Source organism: Panthera pardus, unplaced genomic scaffold (assembly GCF_024362965.1).
Source record: "Panthera pardus isolate Hobbes unplaced genomic scaffold, ASM2436296v1 HiC_scaffold_13, whole genome shotgun sequence".
Lineage (NCBI taxonomy): Eukaryota > Metazoa > Chordata > Mammalia > Carnivora > Felidae > Panthera > Panthera pardus.
In genome coordinates, this window is record NW_026526688.1 from 159,122,707 (window position 1) to 159,144,222 (window position 21,516).

Genomic DNA, 21,516 nt, shown 5'->3' on the forward strand with positions numbered 1-21,516 from the left:
ATCCTAGCTGATGATCTGTTCAGAAGGGAAGGGATCAAGCACTGAGGATAAATATCCCCACAAACTTTCAGGCACCCATAGGGCCCCCTCCTAAGCACAAAGTTTTCCTCGAAGTTAAGTTTCTGACTGGGCCACTTATTCCCTGAAAACATTTTATTCATCCTGATTTGATATTCTCCCAGGCCTCTTACAACAATGAGGAGACATTCTTTATTTTTTTTATTTTTCTACTTTGCCAAGGTGAATTATGGAATCAGGCAACTGGAAGATTAATATGGGGGCACTGCATCATTTACCGCCAAATGATCATATCATTTCCCCCATAACAAAAAAGGATGGAGTCTAATTATGGAATAACCCAAGGAGATTTCTTTCTACTTGTTGTCACAAGAAGCAATGCTTATCTAATTTATTTTATAGGGGGATGCAAATGTAAAAGTCTGTGTTAATTCAAAGTTAAAGTGTAAAATAATGGATTTTAAGCCAGAAAATGAAGTTCCTAGGGATTTAACAGCTTCAGTGATATATCTGGTATAGTGAGGATTAGAGCATAAACCTACATTTTCTTTGCAACTGTGTGTATTTGGAAGTTAGCTTATTACGCAGTGACCTTCTGAAAATCTTGAAAGGCTGTCATAACAGCATAATATGAGAGAGACCATCTTCCTTGATGATCTCTAAAAGTCCTTCAGGTGTCTCTGTGCCCCTGATGACTTACGGTCAGGGTTAATGGCATGCTCCAACATCACCTAGCTTTAAATGACCTCTAGAGAGTCCTTCAAGTTCTGTGTCTCTAATATTGAATTTTATAGGCTTTTAATGCCTTTTCAATTATATCATTAGCTATTTCCCTGCATAGCTGTAGCTCTTTTAAGAGATCAGATATAGAATGCTGATAAGAAAGTGGTTTCTGTACTTTATTATCATTGAGGGACTTCACATATACAGAGAGAACCAACATCAAGGGCTGGCTCTAAGTCAAATTTCTTGCAATGTCTCTATGACAATGTGATATGATCACTAGGGAGGCTTCCCCCCCACTTCCCTTTCTAGAACGGTCCATGAAGAATAGACCTGGTTTTGGGGCACCTGGGTGGCTCAGTCGGTTGGGCATCGACTTCAGCTCAGGTCATGATCTCACAGTCCGTGAGTTTGAGACCCACGTCTGTGCTGACAGCTCAGAGCCTGAAGCCTGTTTCGGATTCTGTGTCTCCCTCTCTCTATGCTCCTCCCCTGCTCATGCTGTGTCTCTCTCTATCTCAAAAATAAATAAAAACATTAAAAAAACTTTTTTTAAAGGTGAAAAATTAAAAAGAAAAAGAGTAGACCTGGTTTTATAAAGAATCAGCACATCCAGGGGTGGCTCAGTTGGTTAAGTATCCAACTCTTGGTTTCAGCTCAGCTCATGATCTCATGGTTTGTGAGTTTGAGCCCTGTGTAGGGCTCTATGTTGACAGTGCAGAGTCTGCTTGAGAATCTCTTCCTCTCTTTCTGCTTCTCCTGTGCTCTCTCTTTCTCAAAATAAATAAATAAACTTTAAAAATTCTACTCTTAAAAAAAATCAGCATGTCCAAAATCAAGATCATTATCTTCCACCAATACAAACCTGCCTCAGCACCAGCTTCCACCAAGTTTTCCATGCAAGAAATTTTGAGGGTCCTCTTGACTTCCTGTCATGGTCACTTTCCAAAGCCTGAATGTTCTACATCTTAAAGACCACTCATCCACCCCGTCCCCTCTATCTAGGGTGACCACATGTCCCCGTTGTCCAGGTCGATCTTGATTTATGTCAGTTGTTGCAGCATAATTATGAACAGTGCTCCCTTTTGCTCACAAAAGTGTCCAAGATGGACAACAAATGATACAGTCCATTCCCTTCCTTCCCATCACCATGCCTCACTTCAAGCCCTCATTGATTCCTGCCCGTATGGTGGTTGTCGTGGGCAGTAGTCATTACCCAACTGTCTTCTCTCTCTCATTTACTTCTCTCTCTCATTTACTTTTTCAAAGTGTTAACTGAATGCAAATTCTGTGTCAGACACAATGTTGGCACCAGGTTGGGCTTCGATGTAAGGCTGTGCAGTGTGGACACAAGAGGCGAGCAAGGCTGGAATTCAGCCTTCCCTTCACCTGCTAGGCTATGTATTTTGGTGCAGGCTAGGTCCTCCTCCCAGAAGGAAGAGGTAACTTCCTCTTGGCACAAAGGCACAGTCTGCTTGCCAAGTCATGCACCCTCTGTACTGTTTCTGCCCAGTAGGGGGGCTTTTTTTTCTAATTTATTTAAGGACATTAAAAAGGCTAAAGGTAGCCCCTACTTTGTGGAAATTTCGCTCCTTCTTCAAGTCTGTCCCTATTGGAATTCATTCCTCTCTTCTGTATTAACCTTCCTACGCTGCAAACCTGATCTTGCCTCTCCCTTGCCTCCTTCAACAACTCACTGCCATCTATAAGCTCCAGTTCAAAGTCTTGGGCATGATGTGCAAAACCCTCAGTCATCTCATATCTGCCCTCTTTCCAGACTTTTCTCCCCATTTTCCTGCATTTCTCTCCATGCACACCTTGCTTCAGCTATGCTGGACTTCTTTCAGTTGTTGGAATGTGACAAAATGATTTCCACTGGCTTCATCCTTCTCATGTGCTGTTTATCTGGGCTGGGATAATCATCCACACCCCATCCCACCATCTGACAATCTACTTACTGATGGTGATGAAGGGGGAGAGAGAGAGGAGGAGAAAATTAAATGATGTTAAAGATGATGAAGAACTATTGTAACGGACTGTTAAATAGAACAATTTTTCCTGGGCCTGGAAATGGAGCTAGGATCCACAACCTAAAACTACAGATGCTATGTGTCCCCACATTCGAGAAAAGAGCCACCAAGAACTGGTGCAGAATGTTCCTCAGTGCTAAATGGCCATAATCAACCCAACCTGGCTCACGAACCCCTGCTCTCTATAAGCACGTTCGGAATGAGTGAGAGCCTAGTGGAGGGTGTAGGAGGGTTCCCCTCCCTTCCCATGCCTGCCCCCTACCACCCAAAGAAGCCAAGTGAGGGGGTAAAGCCAACATGTCTGTGGTGTTTTCAATAAAGGGAAACAAACATTCCATTTTCCAGTTAGATATCTGCTGAGGAGGCAGGGCCCAGGGGGACACAGCAGGGCAGGCTACATGGAACCATGAGTTTCCCACAGATGTCATTGAAGTTTGCTGGACTGAGAAGTCTTGGAGATGCCCCACCAAGAAGGGTGCTTGCCAGATACATGAACCCAGTGGCAAAGGGATTTGGAATGTGCTATGGGTTGGGGTGGGGGAATGCTGAACTGAAGGAGAATAGAAGAGAAGGAGTTGGAGGGCAAATCTCTCATGGCCCTTTATCCAAAGGCCACCAAGAACGCACCTGTAGTCAAATAAGTAATAAGTTGGCTTTTTCCCTCATTGTAGCAAGACAGAATGGACTCCATATGGAACTGGGTGATGTCTCAGTAAGAAGGTGTTAAAAAGAACCTATTACAGGTTTTGGACTTGGGTAATTTTGGGGAAGGTCTAAGGAAGCAGGAGTTCACTCTGGATGGAACAATTCTATGATTATCTCAATAAATCTTATCTGTAGGGAGGGCAGACATGAGTAATAGAAATAATTGTTAAAGTAGCAATCTTTTTTCTTCTTTTTCAAGTTTTTAGTTAAAGTAACAGTCTTGTTTAGTGAGGCAGGGGTGCTTACTCTTTTGTGGGTGGCACCTTGTCAGAAGTAGGGAGAGGATCTTGCCCTTATAGCCCTCAGAGGAAACCAACCCTCCCAGGACCTTGATTTTGGACTTCCAGACTCCAGAACTGTAAGAAAATACATTTCTGTTGTGTAAGCCACCTCATCTGCCCTATTTTATTTATTTATATTTATTGCAGCCCTAACAAACTAATAACTTGTAACAAGTAAAGAGATTGAATTAATAACAAAACACTGTCCATGAAGAAAAGCCTGCTCCCAGATGACTTCACTGGTGAAATCTAAACATTTAAAGAAAAATTAAAATAAATTCTTCAGAAACTCTTGGAAAAAAACAAAAACAAAAACGGAAAATGCGAGAATACTTTCTAACTAATTCTGAGGCCACTATCACCCTGATACCAAAACCAAAGACGACAAAGAAAACTACAGTCTAATAGTGAATATAAGTGCCAAAATCTGCAACAAAATACTAGCAAACCAAATCCAGAAACATATAAAAAAGGATTATACATCATGACTAAGTGGGATTTATCCCAGGAATGCAAGTTTGGTTTAACATTCAAAAAATCAATTAATGTAATATGCCATATCAAGAGAAGAAAATACATCTTGATTGATCATCTCAACAGATGAAAAAAAAAAAGGCATTTGACAGAATTCAAAATTCTAATTCTTGATGATAAAAGCACTCAACAAAATGGGAATGGAAAAGAATTTCCTCAACCTGATAAGACCATCTGTGAAAAACTCCCAGGTAACATTGTACTTAATGGTGAAAGACTGAAAGCTTTCCCTCTAAGGTTAAGGTCAGGAGCAAGACAAAGATGCTCATTCTCACCACTTCGACTCCACATTATACTGGAGGTTCTAACCAGAGCAATTGGGCAAGAAAAAAAATCATAAAGGGCATCAAGATTAAACAGGAAGAACTATAAAATTCTCTCTATTTGCAAATGATATAATCCTTTCCCCATACCTAGGCTTTTCATCTCACTAGAACTGAAGCTGAATAGGTGGCAGTATCTTCTTTCTTAGAAGCAAGAAGTTGTCAAATTTCTTTGTAAAGGCTCTATTTTCCTGCCTTTTCTCCTTCCTCTGAATAACCACATCTGTTCCTATTTTCAGGTGCTCCACATAGGCACTATCACACAACTCAGGTGCCCTCTTCAGTGACAAGAATGCTGTTCACTCTTCTGCTTGCTGGACAGTGAGGGTTCCCATATGCTTGCATCCTTACTGCTGGCTCCAACGCAGGATTTCAAAACACCACAGCATACAGTGGCTGTGAGTACCCCTGTGCCCTCCCACCCACCCACAAACTTGTAGAGCCTGAAGGCTTCATCTGGCTGCATAGCCCACCTGGGAGCTAACTTAATAAGCACCTTTATTGTCTGTCTTCCCTTTCTGCCCACTCCCAACACCTCCATCCCCAAACCCCATGCAACTGGTGTTCCTCATGTGGCCTCTCAGGTAAACTATATGCACTGGAATCCTTGTTCTCAGGGTCCACTTCTAGGCAACCTAAATCTATGATAGGTAGTTATAGTGGGTCATCATCAACTTAGTGGACCTTTACCAGTGAGTTCATAATGTTGCAACATAACAGGAAATATCAGAGCTCACTCCACATTTGTTTCAATTTGGGACTTACACTGGGTCATGTAAACTATATCTCTTATAGTGGGACAAAGGCAAGAATATTTAGGAAAACTCTGCTCCAAAGACTTTTCATCCTTTTATAAACAACGGTCATGTCAGGGTGCCTGAGTGGCTCAGTCGGTTAAGCATCCAGCTTTGGCTCAGGTCATGATCTCGCTGTCCATGAGTTCAAGCCCCAAGTCGGGCCCTGTGCTGACAGCTCAGAGCCTGAAGTCCGCTTCGGATTCTGTGTCTCCTTCTCTCTTTGCTACTCCCCTGCTTACGCTGTCTCTCTCTCTCTCTCTCTCTCCCTCTCAAAAAAAAAAAAGAAAAGAAAAAAAAAAAAAAACAATGGTCATGTCAACATATGACCTTAAAAAAAAAAAAAAAGTGCCACTTTTCCAGAATATTTCTAAGGAGAGGCCAAAAAGCAGTGCTAGGTTTTCTGGATTGAAAGGTGCTTGTTTTTTTATTCCCCAAATAAATTTTATGATTATTTAATTTCCAAAAAAGTTTACAATAATGCTAGTAAGGCTGGTGAGAATGACAGCCATATATTGCTGGTGGCATCATGAATCACACACTTTGAGTTAGCAATCCTACAAATCCTTGAATTTATGCTAAGAAAAAAGAGAACTAAAAGGACATGCAGAATCATGCACATTGCAATGTTGTATGTTCAATAAAAATGTAAAGAATTTAAATGGATAGGAGGGATTTGAAGGGCATACTCTTGGAAAAAGAGGCTTTAAGGTTAAGTTTGCAGAGCATTTTACAGAAAGGCTGAGGAGGAAATGTCAGGTGTTTAATATCAAAAACTTCATGGGTTTACCATTTCTTCAGGTGCCTCAGTGGCACACCCAGCTGTGTCCTGTTCTCTGGAGAAGTTTGATGGAGCTCCAACACAATTTAGTAGGAACCTACGACAATGAAATGGTGAAACAGCTCTCTTGTGGATTCAGTACTCACACTTGAAACTTGATTTGGCATAGAAAAGCACTGGAGGAGGAGTCAATTGATGAGGTTCCCAAAAGAGGAGTGGTTGGCAATGATTTGTCTTCTTAGCCTGGCACCCAAGGCCACACCGGGCCTGTGGCCAACAGGGACACAAATCCCCATGTGGAGTTTTTTGTTTGTTTGTTTGTTTGTTTGTTTGTTTGTTTGTTTTAATGTTTATTTATTTTGAGTCGGTGTGGGGGAGGAGCAGAGAGAGAGAGAGAGAAAGAGAGGGAGAGAGAGAATCCCAGGCAGGCTCCATGCTCAATGCAGGGCTGGTTCCCAAGGACCAGCAGATCATGACCTGAGCCAAAACCCAGCCAGATGTGCAACCTCCTGACCCATCCAGGCGCCCCCTCACCCTGTGGCGTTTTGTTCTTTAAAAAGCTTTCCCAACTTCAGAGTAATTTAGGACTCAGGTCTCCCAGGCCCACGGAGAATTTAATAGATTAAACACAGGGTAATCGCAAAGTTGTTGTCGTTAAGAAGTATAACTGGGCTAAGAGACGCGAGGAACCAAAAGCTGAGGGAGCCGCCGTCCTTGCCGGCGACCTCGAGGGACTGGGGAGCGGTGCACCGGGCTAAGGGGCGGGAAGCACTGGAGACCCAGCGTCCCGGGCCCGCGCGGATGCCCTGCCCCGCCCCGCCGGCAGGGGCGCGCTGGAGCCCGGCGGTCCCGGGAGGCGCGGCGCGGGCGGGGCGGCCGCGCTCTCACCGCCCTGGGGTGTGGCTCCCGCGGCCCGGCCGGGCGGGGCGCGGGGTTTAAAACGTCAGCCTGCGGGATCAGGCTTACTCGCGCTCCCGCCGCCTCCGCGCCCAGCCATGGAGTGGCCGCCGCTGCGCGCCCTGCTCCTCAGCGCGGCCGGGCTGCTGCTCCTGCTCCTGCCCCTCTCCTCTTCCTCCTCTTCGGACGTCTGCGGCCCCTGCGAGCCGGCCGCCTGCCCGCCCCTGCCCCCGCGGGGCTGCCCTCTGGGCGAGACCCGCGACGCCTGTGGCTGCTGCCCGGTGTGCGCCCGCGGCGAGGGCGAGCCGTGCGGGGGCGGCGGCGCCGGCAGGGGGCACTGCGCGCCGGGCATGGAGTGCGTGAAGAGCCGCAAGAGGCGGAAGGGTAAAGCCGGGGCAGCAGCCGGCGGCCCGGGGGTGAGCGGCGTGTGCGTGTGCAAGAGCCGCTACCCGGTGTGCGGTAGCGACGGCATCACCTACTCCAGCGGGTGCCAGCTGCGCGCCGCCAGCCTGAGGGCCGAGAGCCGCGGGGAGAAGGCTATCACCCAGGTCAGCAAGGGCACCTGCGAGCAAGGTGGGCACGAGCGCTTTCCCTTCCAACCCTGCCCCATCGGCCGCGCGCCCCCTCGCGGGTCAGACCCGGCGGGGCGTACTCGGCCGTTGTGCCCCGGGATACTTCCCTGGGCATCCGGGAGACGGATCCGAGGGGAGGATTTGGGCGCCTCTGAGAGGCTAGGAGGCATAGGCAACGCCCCCTCTCTCTCTCTCTCTCTCTCTCTCTCTCTCTCTCTCTCTCTCTCTCTCTCTCTCTCTCTCGGGGTTTTATTTTGGAAGCTTGTTGCGTGCGCCAAGAAGTGAGGTTTTGCGGGGCGAGTGTATGTATAGAAAAGTTTTTCTGGCACCACAAGACTCCCGCGACCCAGCTCATACTGACAGCTGGCAAGTCGATAAGCAAAAGCTGCCCCCATTCTTTTGGAAACCCAGAGATGTCATTTTCTCGTCCTTCTTTCTTGGCTTGTGTGGATATAGAAGTGAAATCAAGAGTGAAGGGGGAAGAGTTTGACGCTGAAATACAAAGTAAAGTACTGTCAGAGAAGTTATTTGTCCCACGTTTAACTGGCTAGATTGTAAGAATTTTAAAAATTGGATTTCATGGTCTCTTAATGTTAGAGAAAGTAATTCACTTACTGGAAATTAAAGATTCTCAAACAATAATCTAACTAGCTAATTATTTGTGGGCAAAAAGTGCAAACTCTTTGAAGAATGTTTTTATGATGTAGTTTATACTGTGAACCTTATGACCATTTTGTTTTTCTTTCTTGTCCCTTTTTTTTGTGTAATTCGTCCCCAGGATGCACTGTTCGGCAGGAATGCCTTTGAGGTTATGTTTAATCATTTATTTTATTCCAGACAGATCCAAACTTGCCATAAATGAAAGGGGAAAATAAATAAGAGTCTGGACTTGTAAGGGGAAAAAAACCTCGGAGATTTTTAACTCTGTCTGAAATAACATTTTCCATAGGGAAATGTTAGAGAGATCCAACCTTGGCAGTCCCTCTCCTAGCCCCAGCCAACACAGCAAAAGGGAGGGAGGCAGTTCTCCTGAAATGACAGAAGCAGTTGCTTCTTTAAGCACAGCTCAGACTTTCTCCACACTTTCCAAATAGTTCTTTTTTTAGAGTTTTTCCCAGAAGCCCATACTCTGATAGGTCGTATGTCACTCATCTCAGAGTTCACTATTGAAAGCTTTAAATCATGTAACTTACTGTGGACTATTTATATTACCATCATTACCTTGAACTTGGAAAATCACAACCCAAAATAATTCATATACTTTTCCAACAGAAACAGTCATTTGTTTTTTTGGATCTCTTTTATCAGTCATATCTTGAAAAGAGAAATGTGCATCGTTTAAAAACTCCTTCCAAATACTGAGATTTTCTTATAAACATTCTAAGGGGAATTTTTCCCCACAGTCTTTCCAGATCATTGGGACTTGCTTATCACAGCCAAAGGTTAGCTTGGGGATTGTTTAAGCATTGTTGTCAATTCTAGCCCGTAGCTAGTTTTATCCCTTTTTCTCTCTTGCTATTTGTGTCTCTAAACGCACAGTGGGATTATAAAATCTTGAGAGTGATAGTTGTAGAGAACTAATCCTATCACCTCATTACCATGTACACCCCGTTCCCCAGCATCTTTCCAGACTGCAAACCCCTTGAAGATGTGGACCTGGTTTTTCTTTTTGTTTAGGAAGATGTTAAGTGAAATAGCGTCCAAAACTGGAGACCTTGACAAAATTAGCCTTTTCTTCCCAGTCTGAATCTAGAGATGGGGGTGTGGTGCCTGGGACCATTTGTAGGAGAATGTCAGAGAAAGCAGAAAAGAATGTGAGGTCTACCAGTGTGCTTGTCTACAGCAGAGACAAATGGGACTAAAACCGTATCTCCTAATATATTTCTCCTGATGTGGATGTGTTTTGACAGCTACAGAGGCAAATCTGACAGAGTGCCATTTATTTCCGTGCCATTTAGTACTGGGGCTTTGCAAAGAATAGGAAATGCGTTTTCTAGGTTCCTCCAGCCATTTCTACCCTGAGAGGAATTTCAAGTTATGCTTCCTCGAGTGTTGAGAGGAAGGGGACATTCCTGCTGATCTCACTAACCAACATTTATTGAGCAGATAGCTGGTGTTAGCACTATGCTAGATGTTCTACAGCTGGGGATGCACAGAACAGATCTGGTCCCGCTAATTAACGTATCCACACAGGTTGCAGTCTCCCCTCCCTGTGCGCCTTCCTTGGGGCGCTGGAGATACTCCCAATCATCCTCTTCTTTTCTGAGATTACCACTTACCCACTGTCTGGGGAAAAGATCTTAGTCTGCTTGTTTTCTGTACCTGTGATAAGAGGCAAAGCCATCTTCTTGAAAGTATGTCTGAAAGATAATGATCTGAAAGCTTGGAACTGCCATCATGCATTTAGTGTCATTAGATCTTATTGAAGTCCCTGAAGTCATAACTGGAAGAGGGGATGTGACAATTCAGTTTAATAAAGGGTTAATATAGGAACACCTGGGTGGCTCAGTTGGCTAAGCATCTGACTCTTGATTTCAGCTCAGATCATGATCTTGAGGTTCGTGAGTTCGAGCCCCATGACAGGCTCTGCACTGAGTGTGGAGCCTGCTTGGGATTCTCTCTCCCTCTTTCTCTGCCTCATCCCGACTTGTGCGTGCGTGTGCTCTCTCTCTCCCTCTCTCAAAATAAATAAATAAACTTAAAAAAAATAAAAAGTTAACATAGGTGCTGAGATATATATATTAATATCTCACGGTTGGAAGAGAACGTGGTGCTCCTTTATTCCAGTTCTTGATTAACACCTTTTGTTCCTGGTCCTTTAAATCCGAGCTTCTTGGCAATTCCGTTTCAACCACGTTGGTCCCTTTGGGTCCCCTCCCCTCCTTCTCCCTCACAGTTTTTAATTGTGGAATCAGAATTCATTGGTGTTTTTTTTTGTTGTTGTTATATTTTTTTGAGAGAGAGGGCGCAAATGAGCAAGGGGCAAAGAGAGAGAGAAGTGGGACTCACCCAATGTGGGACACGAACTCATGAACCATCAGATCATGACCTGAGCTGAAGTCAGATGCTTAATGACTGAGCCACCCAGGTGCCCCAGAATTCTTTAAGAGTCTCTGTGTTTAGCATTTCCAGGACTAAATTCAAACCACCTATCAAGACGAATGAGGCTCTTTACCATAACTGTATTCTTTTGGCCTCTTCCCTCCAACCCAGTCATGGTCCAGCTGCAGTAAGTGTTGCTATTTGCTGTTGTTCACAGTCACCCCCTTGGCCTCACTGGTCTTTCCGCCCTTTGAACATTAGGCCTTCAAGATCAGCGCCTGACCCTTTCTCCATGAAGCTCCTTGACTCCCCTGACTCCACCCACCCTCTACCCCCTTAATGATGTCCTTCAGTTCTCGGTAGGCTTCCAGTCCTTTTTCAACAATATTTATTGCACATATGCTGTGTGTATATAAGCAAGAGGCATTCTGGCAGAATAGTTAAGACACTGAGCTCTAGAACCAAACTCCCTGGGTGTGAATTGTAACTGTCACTTACTGATCCTTAAGCAAGTTATTTCACCTCTTTGGGCCTGGGTTTCCTCACCCTTAATATAAGGATTATAATCATACCTATCTCAGAGTTGTTGTTAAGGTTCAGTGTTGTGAAATAGATGAATATATGGGAAGGGAAAAAGGGGGGGGGGGAACAACCAAAGAGACTCTTTTTTTTTTTTAATTTTTTTTTTTAATGTTTATTCATTTTTGAGAGAGAGCACAAGCAGGGGAAGGGCAGATAGAAAGAGGGAGACACAGAATCCAAAGCAGGCTTCGGGCTCTGTCTGAGCTGTCATTAGAGCCCAATATGGGGCTCAAACTCATGAGCCATGAGATCATGACCTGAGCCGAAGTTGGACACTTAACCAAGTGAGCTACCCAGGTGCCCCCCCCCACCCCTACCAAAGGGCTCTTTGGATGTCTGTTTTCCTCATAGGAGCATCCTAAAAGAGGGACGCTGTCTTATAATTATTTATAAACACAGTAGCTGGCTATTGGACGCTTTATAAATATTTGTTGATTAAACAAAGGAATCCACGTAAGAAAGGGCCTTCCTGTTTGGAAATGCAGGCTGTGGACTCTCCTGCTTGTCTGTTCTCTTTTCTTGTATATTCTGCCTTTCTGAAGTCTAGGCCCAGGAATACATCTGACCTTAGACTCCTCTTCCTCTCTTATCCTGAACTCTTAACATTAGGTGGTCACTTCCCCGCCCCCCCCCCCCCAAAATCCCAACATTTCTCCATCCTTTGGTGGTTAAGAATTAGGTTCAGAGCCACAGAAACTGTTCTGCAAATGGAAGAAGCTTTAGTAAAAGACTTTGGTTTTCAGAAACTCATTTTATTTGATGGACTTTAAACATTTGTTCTTTGAGAAGCTCATTTTAGGCTCACTTTATTTTGATAATCATTCAAATGTCCATGTTCTGTTACTGTCCTTCAATGAGTTATGAACTTGTGATATCGTGATTTATAATAATAAATATGTGATCTTCCTCCCTGTTTCTGCTGCAAAGCTCCTAAAACCCTTGGAATTTCCGAGGTATGGAGAGTGGTGGGGTGTCTTTTGTATGTTAATGAGTTACTTTGGGACTGTGGTTGGGGGCTGGTTGCCAGTTGAACCAACCACATGACTAAAGGGTTGGAACTTTCAGGCCTACTCGTCACCCCCTGGAAGGGAAGAGGAGCTGGAGATCACCAATGATTGTCATCGAATCATTAAGGCATGCTTATGTAACAAAGCCTCCACAAATACCCAAAAGGATGGGTTCAGAGAACTTCCCTGCTGGTGTACATGTGGAAATGCTGGGAGAATGGCCCTCCTGGAGAGGGCATGGGAACTCTGTACCCCTGTCCCCATACCTTGCCCTGTATATCTCTCCTGTCTGGCTGTTCCTGAGTTACATCCTTTTGTAATAAACTGGTAATTTTGTAAGTAAAGTGTTTCTCTAAATTCTGTGAGCATTCTAGCAATCCATTGAACCAAGGAGAGGGAGTCGTTGGAACCCAGTTATGGCCAGGCAGAAGCACAGGTGACCAACTGGACTTGGGATAGGCATCGGAAGTGGGAGTGCAGTCTTGTGGGACCGAGCTGTATGATCTAACACTATCTCTAGGTAGATAGTGTCAGAAAAGAGTTGAACAGTAGGACACACAGCTGCTATCAAAGAATTGCTTGGTGGCGTGGAAAAAACACATTGCCACTGGTACCAGAATTGTAGAACTTCACTGAAAGTTGGAATAGGGATTTGAAACTTAAATGAGATTACTAATGGTCTGGTTTATCTCCAGGGATGGGGGGAATGGAAGTCCATGCAATGCTTTGTAAACTAACAGTTATACCATAAAGATGGCCACAGAGCCCAGATGAGGGGAATCCTTAACCCAAACTTGTAGAAAAAGGGCCAGGAATGACTTCCTGGAAGAGTAAGGTCCTGAGATGGGGATGTAAAGGAATTGGCTGGAGAAGAGCTAGCATGGGGGTTGGAACGGACTTAGAATGGAGAGAAGAGCATTAGCAGCAGAAGGAATAGCACATGGTTCCATAGGGCTGCCTCGCAGAACTGGAGAGCAGAGGTGACCGCTGAACACTTGACCCCAAGGATGGAGAAGTTTAGATGCATTGAAGTTTAGAGGTGATCACCAGAGCTGAGGGACCTATTCGGTGATAACATTGGATTTATGCCTTTTAAAAATCTGTGTTGGCCACCCTTAGAATGGGATTGGAAGAGGGGCAAGACTGTAGTCAGAGACTGCCATTAGGAGGCTGTTAGAATAATCCCAGCAAGAGCTGCCTAGACTTCTTCACAAGACCTTACGTTTCTCAGATCTTAGAAGCATGGTCAAATCCGGGCTCTTAACCTGCCATGGCAAGCTGTGTGTTGCTTGGCAGAGACAAGCCCATTGTACTGTGCTTTTTTCTTATAAATGACTCCTTACAAAGTACCCACACATCCTCTGCTCATTAGCTAGCCCTGCTCCCAAATTATAACCCACTTGCTCATTTCAGGAAGCTCTTCCTCTCTCGCCCACAATTCCCATTCCTCCGTCTGCTTTCAGATCAGAAACAGAAAATGTCACCTCCCAAAAAGTCTACCCCAGACCAACAGAAATGCTTTAAAATTTTTTCTGGCCTCATTTGCCCTTCTTGAGCACAGAAACTTCTAGAAAGTTAAGTGAATCACTGGTTCATTTTTAGTTTACCTAGTTTTAATCATTGCATTTTAGGAAGGATTTGAAAACCTGAAGAAGCTTTAGAAAAGAAAATAGGCAGCCTTGCCAAAGGGGTCTTAAAGGACTTAAGATTCTTTTGGAGGAAAATAATCCAAAGAACAAGTTAATGTTTCTTCATGGTTGGGAATTAGTTGTTAAGTGGAAGGTGCCTGACCTACTGTTCTACAGTTCCTCAGGAGATGGAATTAAAAGGCCTGGAATTAAGTAGCCATGAGGCACATTTAGAATACACAGTAGGAAGAACTTGCTGGTAAAAACTGTTGAATACCATAACATGCTCATATGGGAGTCTGGAGAATTCAGTTTGAAAGATTCTCTTTGGGGAGCTGAGAGATCACCTCAGTGAGGAGAGGAAACATGTAGAAGAGGTTGTTATAACTTTAAAAATCTTTTATACCCTGGGCCTGTGAGATGGAATGATTGAGCTGATCAGGCATTTATTGACACCGCTAAATAGGATTTCCATCCTTCCCCACGAGCCTGCTCTCCGGTTTACTGCAGACTTGCCTTCTACAAGAGACTGCCTTATAAGGCTCTCTTTGGGTAGTTTAGCGACAAAACTCTCCTGGATGGAGTCCAAGGCCGGCCAGCCTTCCTTCACTCTAAATTCCTGCCCACAGTGGATAAGATTATAGTGCTTCCTTTACCTCAAGCTACCCCACAAATGATCTCACCTCATCTGTGTTTTTAATTGTAAGACAACATCTTGTTTTTGGCAGCTTTACTAAAAAGGAACCCTGAACTATCGTCAAAAGAACTTTTAAGCCAGGGACCATATGAATGTAACCTTTTTTTGTAATTTAGATCCAGGGCAGCACTGTTAGAAAGATTTGAGATGGAAGAAGACGTGAGTGTGTAAATGAATGTTAGCTTATATTAGGCAATTTTAAAGATTTTGCAGGGAGACCTTTATTCTTTAGGAGGGTGGGTGGGAAGGACTAGAAATAGCTAAGGAAAGCTGTTCTGGGTGGGTTTTTGAGGTCCGTTAAGACCAGCACCCCACTACCCCCACAAAGCCTACACAAGAAAGTGAAGAGGTCTGTAGAAGAAAGCTAGGGTTGATAACGTGGGGGAGGGGGGAAATGTTTGTTTATTTATTTTTACTTAAAATTGATGAGTTAAATAATTGAACTCTTTTTTTCTCAAGTTGGATTAGTGGCAAAATGATCTGGTGCCTTAGAAAAAGCTAATTTGTTGAATCAACTTTACCGTTCTACAAAGGAAAGCTAGGTGAGGTTATTAGAAACAGCTGGAGGGGTGCCTGGACAGCTCAGTCTGTTAAGCATCCCTCAGCTCAGGCCTTGATCTCAGGGTGGTGAGTTCAAGCCCCACATTGGGCTCAGCACTGGGCTTGAAGCCCCCAAAATCAAAAAAGAAAAAGCTGGATTGAGCAATAGCCCCACCTCTCTCAATGCCTCCACCAAGCAGTGGGTTACCAGAGAGAGGAACCAACCAGAAATGGACTGCGTCCAAAAGCACGTTGAGGTTGCAGAGCATTTTTGTGTCTGAAAAGAAAAGTTCAGACCAGGGCGCCTGGGTGGCACAGTCCATTAAGCATCTGACTTCAGTTCAGGTCATGATCTCATTGTTTGTGAGCTCGAGCACTGCTTCTGTTTCTCTCTCTGCCCCTTGCTTACTTATGCCCTCTCTTGAAAAAAAAAAAAAAAAGAGAGAGAGAGAGAGAGAGAAAGGAAGGAAAGTAGGTAGGTAGGTTCAGACCAGATAAAACAAACCTAGTAACTCAGTGTAGACAGTGCCCCATTCCTGTGGTATGATGTTACTTACTTACACCAAGAGGGCCAAGGACAAGCCAACATGTTCAAAGTAGAGTTTACTATGAAAAAGCAACACCTTCAAAACTTCAGGGTAATGCATTTAATAAATGAAGGCACAGTTTGGTGTACTCCTTCACAGGATTATTGTGAATGTCAGAGTATAAAACAGATATGAAATCACTATAAAGTGTGCAGCACCAAATGTAAAGAGTCCTTATTGACTAGACTAAATTCTTTGGGGGCAAGAACTCTACATAGTGCATTGTAGAATACCTTAATACATTTATCTTACAGTTTCTTTTTGATGAATTGATCGGGGATATATGATACATCCCTGTATAAATAGCTCTAAAAGAGCTCTTTCTTTTAGCATAAAATAGAAATTCTTTATGATAACAAAGTTAATGTCTTAGTTTACTTGGCTTTTTGTGGTTCACCTTACAATGTCCTATTACATGCAGCGCAGAATGATATTTCTTAAAAGAATGTATCGAAGGGGCGCTGCGTACAGATAGCTCAGTCTAGTGGCAGTCCTTCCAGGGCCAGATTGGAAAGTCTCTTCAATTGCAGCCAAGAGGCTTTTGAAGGGCTGGTGTGCTGGGAGCAGCTAGCATGAATATTTTCCCAAGCAGGACCTCTGGGAGCATAACGTTTGTTTCGATGGTGTTTGATCATCTGCCAGGCTTTCTGGTAAGTCCGCGTAAGGTGAAGAAGGAGAAAAGACAGTTAAGATAACTGTCAACACACTCCAGTGTTCCCCTTCACCTGAAATTTTAGTTCTGAGTGCTGGCTGACCCCTGCACACACCCACCCCCGGCACCACTCTGGCATCAGTTTTCTCAGCTGGGATAATAATATTTACTGCACATCTGAGTTGGGATTCGTTGTGGGATTACTCCCCTTACAGACTGAAGCATATTTTTTGTCAGGTGATCATGTGCAAGAGAAGGAAAATCCTTGTGGGGGTTTTGAGAACTCTGGCATAATCCATTTTGACTTTTTGAGAGGAAAAAAGAGAGAGCACTTTAATATTCTAACAGGCAGAAATACAGCTGACTTCAATCACCCTGTTCTTTCATGTTGTTTTTCTTGAAAAAGGGATGTCTCCAGCTTTTTTGGAGGCTTGTCTCTCCACCCTACCCCCCAGCAAGAAAGGCTCAAAGACATTTCATTTACATCATGGCAGATTAGCTGGCCAGTGGTCAAGTGGTTGAATTGGGAAAGCTTTAGATCTGACATCTGTTCTCTCTTCTGGCCTGACCCCAAGCAAGGGAGAAAAAATTTATCAAGAAATAGATCTCCGGGAACATTCAGAAGGTTTTGAAAGAGACCACACAGAAATGAGGCTTTAGGAATTTGTCTGGGTAGCCTGAGCCTGCAGGGATGCAAAGCCTGCTCCTTCTCCGCGGGCGCTTTCAGAACTTTCTGCTCCGGGAACAGAAATCCGAAAGTGGATTTCAGCAGCAGCTGCAGCAATTACGCAGCAACCCTGGCTTCCGAAGGAATTTCCCCCCCCCCCCCCCCCCCCAGGAAGCCGTAGAGCATGTGACTGAGCTTGAAATGCTTAGGCAGCAGCGCCGCTCTGAGTTACAGGAGGTGAGGTGAGGCGAGGCGATCCATGCAGAGAGGCTGCTTATTAGAGATGCCCAGCCCAGCTGGAGAGGGCAGGCTGGGGCGGAGAGCAAGAAGCTGCCAAGTTTTGATGGGCCAGAGCTTCGGAGCCAGAGGCCCCACTGTGCACAGGTGTGCCTCAGATCTGTGCTGCGGAGCAGGCGGGAGAGGCTGATGCAGCTCAGCTCTTTGTGCCCCACCAAGGCTTTGGTTCACTAGAAGAGAACTGTTGGGGCAGGGGCAGGCCTTTTGGACCTGGTTGTGATATGGGAAAGTGAGCAGCCCCTCCCTCACTCCTGCTTCCTTGGAGGTGTCTTTCTTTTCTCTCTCTCCCTCTTCCTCTCCCTCTTCCTCACTCCTGCTTCCTTGGAGGTGTCTTTCTTTTCTCTCTCTCCCTCTTCCTCTCCCTCTTCCTCTCCCTCTTCTCTCTCTCCACCCCCCCCCCCCCCCCCCGCCCGCCCCGGCCTATCATTGCATGCTGCCCCTTTCTCCTGACTGAGCACAAAGAAATGTGGTTTTCTCTCCAGTCCCAGCCCTTTGTTAGTTACAAAGCTTGGCCAGCAACTTGATGCACGGTGAACACTGCTCAGTGTGCCTCCCCAATTCCATCCCCAGACTTAGAACCACATGTGGCATTCTCCCATAGATAGCAAATAAGCCAAACATTGGCATGCTACCTCTGAAAGGTCCATGTTATCCAGGAGACGGTTGTCCCTTCTTTTCTTGATGCTGCTTTGGGTTGAAGTTTTTTCAGGTACTTTAGGATCCTCACTTATTCCATGCATCAGCCCAAACCCAGTAGAGCCCCTCTCCGGCCCAGTCCAGGAGGAAGGGGAGACAGCCATAACCCCATAACCATGGGCTTGATAGGTCTCCAAGGCTGATCCCAGGCCTGACCCTACCAGTTGTCTTCAACTCTTATGATTTCTGGTCACCCAGCAGCCAAAATTTGATACAAGTGAGGAAAATGCAGCAGAATGGTTAAGGATGTGAACTTGGGAATCAGACCACATGAGTCAAATCCCCCTTTGCCACTTAACTACTTGTGTGACCCAAACCTCCTTGATTCATATTTTTCTTACTTGCAAAACTGGTGTAATAATAATGTCTGCCACTTAGGGTTGTTGGGAGCTTAAGTGAGGTAATACATGAAAAGCTTCAGTACCTGGCACATAGAAGTCTCATTAAATGCTGTTTCATTTCAGTTTTTGTTGTTCCTAGCATTATAAGCCCTGGTACGAGTTAGTTTATAAGCACCTTGACTGTGATGTATTATGTCTTACTTGATCAATCCAAATGTAATACCGCCCTGTGTATCTCCAAGTTAGATCTGAAACCTGTGTTTAGAACTCTGCAAACAAAATGTCAGGGTAATGTTCTTATAACCAAATCCCTGGAAACTTTCATCTAGCTCTTGTTATTGTTCTTCAAGGATTCCAGGACAGAGAGCCGTGCTCCATCTCTGAGACCCCAGAGTCAAATGCAAGTAACCACCCAGGGTGCTGGCCAGAGGGTTCACTTTGCTTTACAACATGGAGTATTTCCATCTTTCATGTCACACCCTTTTTTTTTTTTTTTTTTTTTTTCCTGAGAGCACCTTTCAAGTATAGAGGACATTTTAGATTCAAAGGACACTTAAGTAATGATTGGTCTGTCTCTTCCCTGCATACATCGAAAATGTTTTTGTGTTTTGTTGTTTGGTTCATATAAAAAACAAAAAACCTGGAGATAATTGGCTACAAAAAAGAATATGAACCAAAATCACTGAGATTGGCAGAGGGAGAGTATGATTAATATTTATTAGGTACCTATTGGGTATTATCCTTGACTTTGGAGACTTGTGGAATTTGTGTCTCTTCTTTGTTTGCAATTCATGTGTCTCTTCTTTGGCTTTTACATGTACCTCAGCAGGAACTAGTTTTAAAAAAATCAAAACACTTAACTATAAACGGGAATACTTAGACTCAGGAAGGTACCCACTTAGGTTGGTTCTTTGCATCTACCTGAAAAGTGATGCCATCCACCTCCCAGCATAGGGTGGAGAGCAGAAGATGAGGGTATGGAGAGGAAATTTAAGATGCTGGATAACTTTTCAGACCTACCAGCTTCAGCAATTGTGAGTAAAGTTGACAAAACACTGGGACCACCAACTCTCCATGTACATCGTGTGCTCTATCCCATTCTAAAGCGGTGATTCTTGACCTTGGCAGGACATCAGAATCTCTTGGGGAGTTTTATAAAATTCTGATGCCTGACTTCTACTCCAAGATTCTTATTTAATTGGTTTGCATGTAACCTGGGCAGCAGGCCTTTTGAAAGCTCCCAGCTGATTTAATGTCCAGGCCAGGTTCAGAAGCATTGTTCTAAAAAGACTTCAAGTGACTGGGTGTGCACCATTTCATTAGGATAATTATAATAATGATGAGCCAATTTTTCCTGCACTTATCCAGCATGTAATGTTTCGCAGCAGGACAACTTTTCAGAATATCTAGTTCACTGTGGGAAATGGAAGCCCTAGAAATCATGAACACTCAGGATAACGCAAGCAGCATGGTGGTTTGGCTGCTGCTTATCTCCTTGGCCATTTCAGTGCTGTTATCTGAGTCAGACAGAATGGAAATATTTCTACAACTGTCAGTATTTGTTGGTATTAATAAAAATTGGAGTACCACAGTACTTTAAGAAAAATAGTAATCTAAAGCCACACAACTCAATCTTTTAATTCTGTCACTAGGGGTGCCCGCGTGGCCCAGTTGGTTAAGCGTCAGACTCTTGATTTCAGCTCAGGTCATGATCTCACAGTTTGTGAGTTCAAGCCCTACGTCGGGCTCCATGCTGACAGTTCAGGACCTCCTTGGGCTTCTCTCTCCCTCTTTTCCTGCCCCTCCCCCTCCTCCTCTCTCTCAAAATAAAAAAAAAGAAAGAAAAAATTGTCACTGGAACATAAGTTCCATGAGCCTGGTGCTTTTTATCTGTTCACTGTTGAATCTCTAGTGTCTAAACAGTCCTTGGGATAAGATAGTAGGTATTCAGTACATACTTATTGTGTAAATGAAAGAATAAAAGTAGATTATAATGTGCCCTGTGGGGAAGGAGAACCTTTACACTGGGGGAAGCCCATCCCTCTCTCACCCCCCTCAGAATCTCTAACAGGGAGAGGTGACTGTCCAGCTTCTAGGTCCCCCAACCTAGAGGAGAATCTTTTGTCACTTGGCTGAACTCTTCCTCATTGTCATCTTCCAAAATTGCCCCTTATACTTATGTCCTACTATTACAAAAACTCTGAGACTGAGAACAAATGTTCAGTTCAATTTTATCATCTCCCCCAATCATCTCCCAGGCATTATTAGGGAATACTGTTCTACCACTGGCTGTGTGACCTTGGGAAATTTACTTAACCTCTCTGATCATCAGTATTCTCATCTGTAAAATGAAGATATTACCTGCCTCACAAATTGGTTATGAGAGTTACATGAGTTAATGTTTAGCACAGTGTTTGGCCCACAGTTGGCCCTTAATAAAGCTTAATTCTCATCTGCTTTCCCCTTCCGTTAAATAGCAATAGAGGAAGTCACAAATTCAGTTCATTCTCATTATTAATGGTAGTTCTTACAAAGTCCTACAAATGCTGAATTAGTGTACTAAGTACTGAACCATTGCTCTTAGGGGCAACACAGTTAAGTTCCTGATCACATTTTTGTTAACCAATCAGTACACAGCTTTGCTTTATGTTTCTGCTTATAGACACCTCAATATATATTGATTCGTTCACATTGAACTCGCGGCCAACAACCTATAACTCCTGCCTAAATGAAGCTTATCTAACACACATTTTTCTCTGTAAGACACATAACCCTTTTTTGCTTAGAACACTAGACAGCACTTTAACACTATACCTGGGGACCATTTTAAATGTTTGTTTATTTTTGAGACAGGGAGTGGTAGACAGAGAGAGAGACAGAATCCCAAGCAGGCTCCATGCCGTCAGCAGAGAGCCCAGTGCAGGGCTCTAACTCACAAACCATGAGATCATGACCTGAGCTGAAACCAAGAGTCAGATACTCAACCAACCGATCAACTCAGCACCATTTTAAACAGCGAGGTCACCAACATAAAACACAAAAATAAAAATAAAAAATAAAAAGTCTGTGAAGGGGATACTTGTTTACAGTATGAAAGTAGAAACAAAGCAGTTTGGGACCTC

At 44.2% G+C, this 21,516-nt stretch overlaps 1 protein-coding gene across 1 annotated transcript in view; it reads left to right on the forward strand.

The window, feature by feature from the left end:
* The first annotated feature begins 7,124 nt into the window (after positions 1 to 7,124).
* Positions 7,125 to 21,516, forward strand: part of IGFBP7 (insulin like growth factor binding protein 7) — a 72,198-nt gene continuing 57,806 nt past the window's right edge. Inside the window, exon 1 of the mRNA XM_019469010.2 lies at positions 7,125 to 7,659. Within this exon, the coding sequence (XP_019324555.1) occupies positions 7,185 to 7,659 (475 nt within the window). The 5' untranslated portion in view covers positions 7,125 to 7,184. The remainder of the gene's footprint in view (positions 7,660 to 21,516) is intronic.